Source organism: Aptenodytes forsteri, unplaced genomic scaffold (genome assembly GCF_000699145.1).
Source record: "Aptenodytes forsteri isolate BGI_AS27 unplaced genomic scaffold, ASM69914v1 Scaffold54, whole genome shotgun sequence".
In the NCBI taxonomy this organism is placed as follows: domain Eukaryota; kingdom Metazoa; phylum Chordata; class Aves; order Sphenisciformes; family Spheniscidae; genus Aptenodytes; species Aptenodytes forsteri.
This window is the reverse complement of record NW_008796044.1, coordinates 14491686-14499869: the sequence shown is the minus strand read 5'-3', so window position 1 is coordinate 14499869 and position 8184 is coordinate 14491686. Positions and strand designations below refer to the sequence as shown.

Below are 8184 nucleotides of genomic sequence, written 5' to 3'. Positions count from 1 at the left end.
TGGGGTCTGGGGTCCTGCTGGGAACCGCCGTGGGGGACCGCGCAGCAGGCAGAGCGATGGGGACCTATTTTCCCCAATACGGGAAAGTTGGGAAGACTTAAAAAAACCCAATTCCTGCGTAGAGCTGAGCATGCAGGAGGATTGCCCCGTGGCTGCAGTGATGGAGTATTTTGAAGCAAAGGGACATGTCCCCTTTGCTGAGCGGCTGGCTGTGTACAGACCAAGGACGTGGCATCACCCGCGGGGGCTCGGGCAGCTTCCCGGGGCGAGCGGTGCGGGACAGCACCATAAAACATCCTCCGCCTCGCCAGCGAGGGGGTGGCTTTCTAATTACCCAGGTGGATTTTTATTGTAACGAAGCCAGCAATGCAGGATTTGACGCTAGGGGTCTGAATGTGTCACCTGCCGAGGGCAATTTAGCAAGTGGTCTGTGCTTTATTTTCCTGTTGTCCACAGCCGTGAGGCTCGCTGCCCCAAAAGCCGAGCGCCCGTCCCTGCGGGACCCGCCGCCCGGCAGAGTGTGTGGCACTTATATAAACCGATTTATCTCATGTCTGCCTTCTCTTAAAACCCATATTCTGATATGAAGAGGGTTTTATGGGTGCATGGGGCTGTATGTACTATCACTGCCTCTTGACTTCGGACAGATACCAAAATACTTCAGGATTTCGATCGTCCCGTGAAAAGCACTGGCTGTTTGGTCACGTAGCAAGAAAATAAGCAATGAAGCATCAACATTTTATCAGTAAAGCCAAGGGGCTCCAGCTGACATTCAGGACACCGCTTTCCAAACAGCCTGCCCTGCAACAGCGCATGGAGCCAAGGCAAACTCCCGCAGTGCCACCACACCGGGCGGCTGGCGGCTCGCTTTGAGGTCTGAGGCTGCCCAGAACGACTGACAGTTGTCTGCGTAACCAGGTAAATTCAACAGAATTTTCCTTTCAGATTTTTTTTCCCCCCCCATCCAAGACCAAACCAAAAGCAAGTTTCTAGGCAGCGGGAAAGCCAAAGAGAAACTCCTTCAGCATCATTTCACAGATGGGACCTACGGCTCAGGCGACCCAGGCTGCGACCTGCAGGCTCTTCCCATGGGTGACGGGGCAGCACCCAGTCCCGCTGCAGCCCTCCTGAGCCCGGCCAGGCTTCACCCACACACACCCTGCGATGTATGGAGCAAAGCACTAAAATCAGCTTCCGAACAGCTACGCCCAGTCCAACTCTCCACTGATTTACTCTGAGATCCCAAGACCGCCCGGCTCTGTGCCTCAGTTTACCCAACTGTAAAACAGAGACAGCTATATTTAATTTCTTTTACTGCAAGGACATTGCATGAAGCGCTCTATAAGTGCAAAATTTATTAACACAGCAAGACCAAAGTCTGCTTTTGCTTAAGGTGGGTAAGTCCAGCAGTGGTACGACTGGGATCGTTGCAGTCCCATTGGTCTGCCGGGCTGGATAACCCCGCAGAAGCGCTGGCTCCCACTCGCCGGGACTGAGCTGTAAATGCAGAAAAAACCTGCAGCAGCACGGGAAGGCTTGTCCCAGCATGCTGCTTTGTTTGCTGACAGCTAGCGTAAGTGACAACATTGCCAGTGACTTTTAAGATCCCTGTGACTTTAATTGGAAGGGACATTTTTAATAGCCCAGGCAAATAGCTGTGTGATCCTGCCAACTGCAGCGACTGCTCGCAGCAGAGCTTCACGCCCAGAGATGCTGTTATTCTTCTGGCGTGTGATAGGAATATCATGTGTGAACTGACATAGCAGACACGCCAACATTTTTTTAGCTGTACAAGCTCTCTCAGAGAAGAAAAAAAAACAAAAAACATCAATATGCCCCCGGGGACAGCCAGACACAAACCCAAAAATGACCTGCGTGCATATAGAAAATGCACAGCAGATTTCCAAACCATATGCATGGGCTTTAATCAATGAACTTGACTGATACATGGGAAACACTTTATTCCCAGTAATTGTCCTTTGACAGCTATAACAAGCAGGATCTGCTCGGGATGGTAATGATTAAAATGCTGACTCACAGAGGGTTTTGCCATGCTGGCAGGACTACCCCAGCTTTGTGCTCATTTGGAAGGTATTTTGCATCCCTGCTTTTCAACTAATCTGCAATTTTAATCCTCCAGCTGCAGTTGTTTGCGGCTTTGCCCAACTGACTCCAGGTTTCCCTTCCGCAGGTCTGGAGGGAGAGGGTTGTCCTCTCGCTCGCTAACATGCTGACAGGCAGCAGGACAGGGCGAGTCCCTGCGCTTTCTGCAGCCAGGAACAGCGAGGAGCTCGTCTGCCTGCTCCTGGGAAGGAGAGAGAGGAGTGACAGCCCCCCAGCTGCCTGGGACCTGAGCCGATAGACCTGCGCTTCAGACATCCAGCGCTGCGACGTGTAAAACCATAGGGCAGATTGCTGGCTTTGCAATGCTTTCATGCATTTCATGGCAAGACAGCGAAGTACTTCGCAAACGCGTTTAAGGTGCAGCCGCCTGCCTGACCATAGTGCTGCTGGCTGCGGCTGCTTGCCCGGGTGCAAAGATGGGGTTTATCCCCGTGTGGCCCCTTTTGCTCGTGGCACAGCCCCCCAGGTGCCACGTGCAGCGTGGTCCCATTCCCTTGAAGCTCACATTTGCAGCCCCTTCGCGAGTCCCCTTGCGGTAGCAGCGATTAACACCAGGAGAGGGGTGTACCCAGGGGTCAGCTGGGGAGCTGAGAGGAGGAGGAGGGCAGCACCTCTGCCCTGCCACGGAGCCAGCGCCGGGCAGATGCTGCGCCCGTGTGCCATGGGGCAGTGCCTGGCAGAGCCGGGGGGGCTGCTTGGCACTGCTGGCATGGCACGGCATGACATGGCAGGGCACTGCTTTCGGGCTAAGCACCCACACTGCCTCACTCAGCAGGCAGGATCCCTGCCCAGGGTGAGCCAGCCCCGGGTTGGGACCATTCAGCCACAGGAAAACGGACCAAGAAGTTTCCATGAACACCATCTCGCTGTTGCTCCATCTGCAGCATTACAGCTCTTTACAGCCCTTAATGATATTGGCCATAACTATTAAGAGGCTTTTTTGGGTTTCCTCTGATAAGGATTTTCCTTTCCTGAGCACAGCCAATGGCTCGGCGGTGGTGGAGGCCCCTCGCTTCGGTCGGGGGGTATGGGCAGCGCTCCTGCCTGCAGAGCCAGCAAGCAGCCGCGCTTTTGCTGCGGCAGCCTTCACCATAGGGAAACTGCTAACCCCAGAAAACTGTTCCCCTAATTACAGCGTTGGAGCACAGAGCAAACCACATAAATGATTCACACAGTGTTCCCAAGCTGCAGCCGCGTAAATTAGAGAGATTTCCAAACACTCCCGAGCCATGCACACTGTTATCAGGATGGAAATGCAGAAACTTTCATCATAAAGAGGCGAGGAGGGAAAAAAGCCCCGCCGTTAAATGCATCTCTTCAAATCAAGAAGACCTGGGAGGTCTATCCCCTATAGATCTTTACAGAATGGTTGTTAAAACTCCTTGGGGAGTTCTCGTAGGAGGGAGCAGGCAGATAGCAGGGGAACTATAGAAATGCATCAGCTTGTTATTTCGGAGGAACGCAGGGACTGAGCCTCCGCTGGCAAGCAGAGGATGAAAAGGAGAAGGCAAGCGGACTTGGGGCCAAGAGAAAGGGATGGCTGGCGGTGGGGAAGAGAGTTAAAAGTGTCCCATTGTTAGGGAAGTTTGCTCTCCTTCAGACCATCCCGCTCCCAGGGACACTGCGCCACCTTTTGAAGTGCAACCTTAGGCGGTTCCTTGTCACCCATTGGAGCGGGAGCTTTTTTACCACATTAAGTCATTGGGTAGCAAATGAATGGGGGGTTTTGACTATTCACAACTTCACCTTATAAATATCAGGGCTGTAGGTTCCTGCAGCTTTCCTCCATCCCGATAGCTCACCTTAGGAAGGAGTGGAGGGAGGCGGCCCTGCTCACTCGGGGACCTGCGGTGCGGAGAGCTACGGATCAGTGAAAGGGATCCAACCCCGCTCCTTGTGACAGCCATGAAGAGAAGCACCTTCCTCATTCTCTCCATCGCAGGGGTCTACAGTGCCGTTTTCCACGCAGCAGCATGGTAGGGTCCAACTCAGTGGAAAGGGCATTTTTTAGGGATGCTCTTCAGCCTGTGGTAAACTGTGATTCATTTTCTTCTCTTTGTTTCAGGTCTGTGAATAACTTTCTGATGACAGGACCTAAGGTAACTAACACACGGACTGTCAGGAATTTAAGTAGAGCAATTTTGTTTTGCAAATGGGAAATAGTACTTTTCCAAGGAACCAGATTTCCCAGAGCATATCGGCTCCAAGTCCTGCCGAGTAATGAGGGAAAGGACTCACAACCCCTTTATGTCTGTTTTCATTGATAAATGGTAAAACGCGGCGGGTTTTAACCCCGCTGTTTCCCATGCCAGGCTTACCTGACATATTCCAGCAGCGTGGCGGCCGGGGCGCACAGCGGGATGGAGGAGTGCAAGTTCCAGTTTGGGTGGGAGCGCTGGAACTGCCCCGAGAGCGCCCTGCAGCTCTCCACCCACAACCGGCTCCGCAGCGGTGAGTGCGCCTTTACCTGCCGGCACCAGCATCCCCGACCCGGGATGCCTTTGGGTACGAGCTGGGATGCGCTCTGGAGAGAGCTGGGGCTGCTAATGAAACCGACCGATGGAGAAGGGTTTCTGTGTCACAAATACCATGGTGGTTTTTCTCCATCTGTATTAATGGGATGTAATAAATAGCGCTAACATTTTTCTAGGAATCCCAGGCTCTCTCTGGATCTCTGTCCGTGCTAGGCTAGAGCTCGGTCCTTCCCGCAGTGCTGCTCCATGGGCTTGCTCCTGTCACTTTGTGTGCAGCATCCCAGGGAGCGCAATGCTAGAGGCCCCTGAGCGTGCAACGGGGAGAAGCGCAGGAGAGGCGGAGAGAGAAACCAGAGACGTGCACTAAGAAACTGTCTTCGTAAGAAAGTTGTGGATATATTTGAATACTGACTGCTTCAACAAGCAGAAATCTCTTTTTTCCCAGAGCAGCGTCTCTATTTGAATCTGCTAGGAAAGCCAAAAAAGAAACTAAATTAGAAGTGTGGGTGCAGACAGCTGTTAGCACAGGTTCAACCACCGACTGAAACAAGATCAATGACGATTTTCCCCAGCAGGCAAGATCAAAGCATGAACATACCCCCCGAGCAGGAAAGGACAGAGACGAACCGAGTGCCAGGCGAAGCGAGTAATAACTAACCTTGGCCAGAGCAGGGCTGGGGCATTGCCTTAAGATCCTGCTGGTGCCAAGAAACTCCATCCCATGCATGGACACCTGCATAGTATTATGCCAAATTACTGAAACCCTTGACGCTGAAGCTTGAAGAGACTCCAGTCACGAGCATTTCACTTCTGTAGCACCTTACCTTTTGCACAAACTACTGGGTTTTTTTTTTTTTCCTTCTTGCACCTTTGCAGCGCGGGAGAGCTTCATTCCCAATAAACCGGGACCGATGTCTATGTTTGCATGTGACAGCTTTTTTTCCCCTCTCCCCCAGCTACCCGGGAAACGTCCTTTGTACACGCCATCAGCTCGGCCGGCGTCATGTACACCCTCACCAGGAACTGTAGCATGGGAGACTTCGAGAGCTGCGGCTGTGACGAATCCATGAACAGCCGCGTCGGTGAGCTGCCATCTCAAGACGGGCTGACATCGTCTCTCCGTCCCCACATGCAGCCCCCTGGATTTCGGGGTAGAATTTGGCCCGACGGGGTGGTTCTGCGCTTAGCGTGCATCTCTCTTGCAGGTGGCCGAGGCTGGGTCTGGGGAGGATGCAGCGATAACGTGGAGTTTGGGGAGAGGATTTCCAAGCTCTTTGTGGATGCTTTGGAAACAGGACACGATACCCGCGCGCTGATTAACCTGCACAACAATGAAGTCGGGAGACTTGTAAGTCAAATATATAATAATAATAATTATAACGATGTCTATATTGAAAACAAAATCCGAGAGTCTGGTAGGCTGTTCACGTCCCCGTCTCCAGCCCTCTGTGACAATCTAGGCCCTGTACTGTTTGCATGGGGAAAAAAATACAGCCAGAATCTGGCCCTAAACCTGAACCCAAGGAACTGCAGTAAGAGTTGTTCCCACTTCCAGCTTCTGCAGCTGCGTGTCATGCAGTTAACTACTAGCACACACCACTTATTCAGAAATGCACAGGTTTTATACTCACCTAGAGCTTGTCTGGTCTGTAAAACAAAGCAAGAACCACCTTACTTGCTTGCAGTATGCATTTCCAAGCTATTTGGCCGGGGAAGCCAGGCGTGAGCTGGCCCCGCTCGCAAGCCGGCTGCCAGACTCGCCCCCCCGCTCCCCGCCTGGGCCAGCGGAGGCTCTCAGCATCTTGCCAAACCTCCTTGTTTGTAAAAACAAGGACGGCAACACTTAACATACCTATCTCATAGGGTGTGTCGAGGCTTAATCTCACATAGATACCAGTGATTGCGACCTTATAAATACCAGAGGGAGATAGGCAGATAATATCTGTGAAGTGCTTGGCCTGGAGGAGATGCAGAGAGGTTGGGTATGATTATTCCGAAGCCGTTTCACACATTTTGAATGAAACCTCTGAGAGGGATGATGCTCTGATGAGCGAGGTGAGCTGCAGACTGGAACGGTGTGAGAAGGGCATGACCTGACAAATGCGCTTTTTTCCTGTCCTGGAGAAACAGCTCCTGCAAGGGCTGGAGACATTAGTTTGTGCCCACTCGTTATCTCTGTCCTTTTAATTAGCAAAGAGGGACGGATGTTTTCCAGGAACGGAAATAAGAGCATCAGCTCGTGTCTTGGAAGGACCTGAAGTCATGCCCAGCACAAGCCACTTTTGACCCATTGCCCCCCAGATTAGAAATGCTGTAGAGCCTGGTTTGGGGATTTAAATAACGATGCTCTGCTGCTCCTAATTTCTCCACCTTTTCCACCAAGGCTGTGAAAGCCACGATGAAGCGAGCCTGCAAGTGCCATGGGGTGTCAGGCAGCTGTAGCATCCAGACCTGCTGGCTCCAGCTGGCCGAGTTTCGCGAGATCGGGAACTACCTGAAGATAAAATACGACCAAGCCCACAAGCTGGAGATGGACAAGAGGCGGATGAGAGCCGGCAATAGCGCCGACAGCCGCGGGGCCACGGCAGAGACCTTCCACCACGTCCATGCCACGGAGCTCGTCTTCCTGGAGGACTCTCCCGACTACTGCACGAGGAATGCCAGCCTGGGCCACCACGGCACCGAGGGCCGCGAGTGCCTGCAGACCGGCAAGAACCTCTCGCAGTGGGAGAAGAGGAGCTGCCGGCGGCTGTGCACCGAGTGTGGTCTCCGCGTGGAGGAGAGGAGGACGGAGGTGGTGGCCAGCTGCAACTGCAAGTTCCACTGGTGCTGCACGGTGCGGTGCGAGCAGTGCCGGCAGCTGGTGGCCAAACACTTCTGCGCCCGCCGCGACACCACCGCCGCCGCCCCCAACCACATCAAGCGGAGGAACAAGGGCCATAAGAGATAGAGGGCAGCCGTGGTGCCTGAGGAGGACGCTTTGGTGTCCCCAGGCTCGGCAGCCACCGGCAGAGCTGGGTTGGGAAGGAGCGTCCCCGGGGAGCTACGGGGTCCGGAGGGCTGAGCAGGGCATCGCACAAGGCGATGGGGCCTCCTGCAGATGGATGCTGTGAGATTAGGAAGCACAAGGCGCGGGCGCTGAGGGGCCACGGTCCTTCTTGCTTCCACGGTCTTTCCTCAATACTTACCAGTAGCTTCTTTCTTTTCGGGAGACACTTTATTTGTGCATTGGACAGAGGGAAGAATTTAACTTTTTCGGTGGGCTCAACCCCTTGTGCCACATCCAGCGGGTCAGCCGAGGCCAGCGCTGGGGCTCCAGCCCCGTGGCAAGCGAGGCAGGGACGGGTACTGTGGCCAAAAGCAGGTCCCGCTGGGCAGCCGCGGGCACCACAACTGGGGCACCCCCGGCCCAGCGGTTCATGCACAGCAGCTGCTCGGCAGTATTTCTAGTGGAAAACTTTATGCACTTTCTGATGCTAGAGGGGGCTTTGCAGCGTCGTGGTGTGTATTACAATGACTGCAGCTTTTTGAGGGCTTTGATGGGTTTCAAGCCAGTGTTTACAGATTTCATATCTAGCCCCCCCCC

General features: G+C 53.6%; 1 protein-coding gene across 1 annotated transcript; it reads left to right on the top strand.

The window, feature by feature from the left end:
• The first annotated feature begins 4029 nt into the window (after positions 1-4029).
• WNT8A (Wnt family member 8A) lies at positions 4030-7640 on the top strand. Its single transcript, XM_009285890.1, has 6 exons — positions 4030-4100; positions 4190-4223; positions 4437-4575; positions 5555-5680; positions 5804-5946; positions 6982-7640. Exons 1-6 carry the CDS (start codon positions 4030-4032, stop codon positions 7546-7548), a joined length of 1080 nt encoding a protein of 359 aa, XP_009284165.1. The 3' UTR covers positions 7549-7640.
• Positions 7641-8184: the final 544 nt, after the last annotated feature.

What these genes read in the sequence shown, in the direction of transcription:
- WNT8A (XM_009285890.1), top strand. Translation starts at nt 4,030, where the DNA reads ATGAAGAGAAGCACCTTCCTCATTCTCTCCATCGCAGGGGTCTACAGT. An exon ending in TTCTGATGACAGGACCTAAG is followed by an intron (nt 4,224 to 4,436) that starts GTAACTAACACA and finishes TTCCCATGCCAG; the next exon opens with GCTTACCTGACATATTCCAG. An exon ending in ATCCATGAACAGCCGCGTCG is followed by an intron (nt 5,681 to 5,803) that starts GTGAGCTGCCAT and finishes TCTCTCTTGCAG; the next exon opens with GTGGCCGAGGCTGGGTCTGG.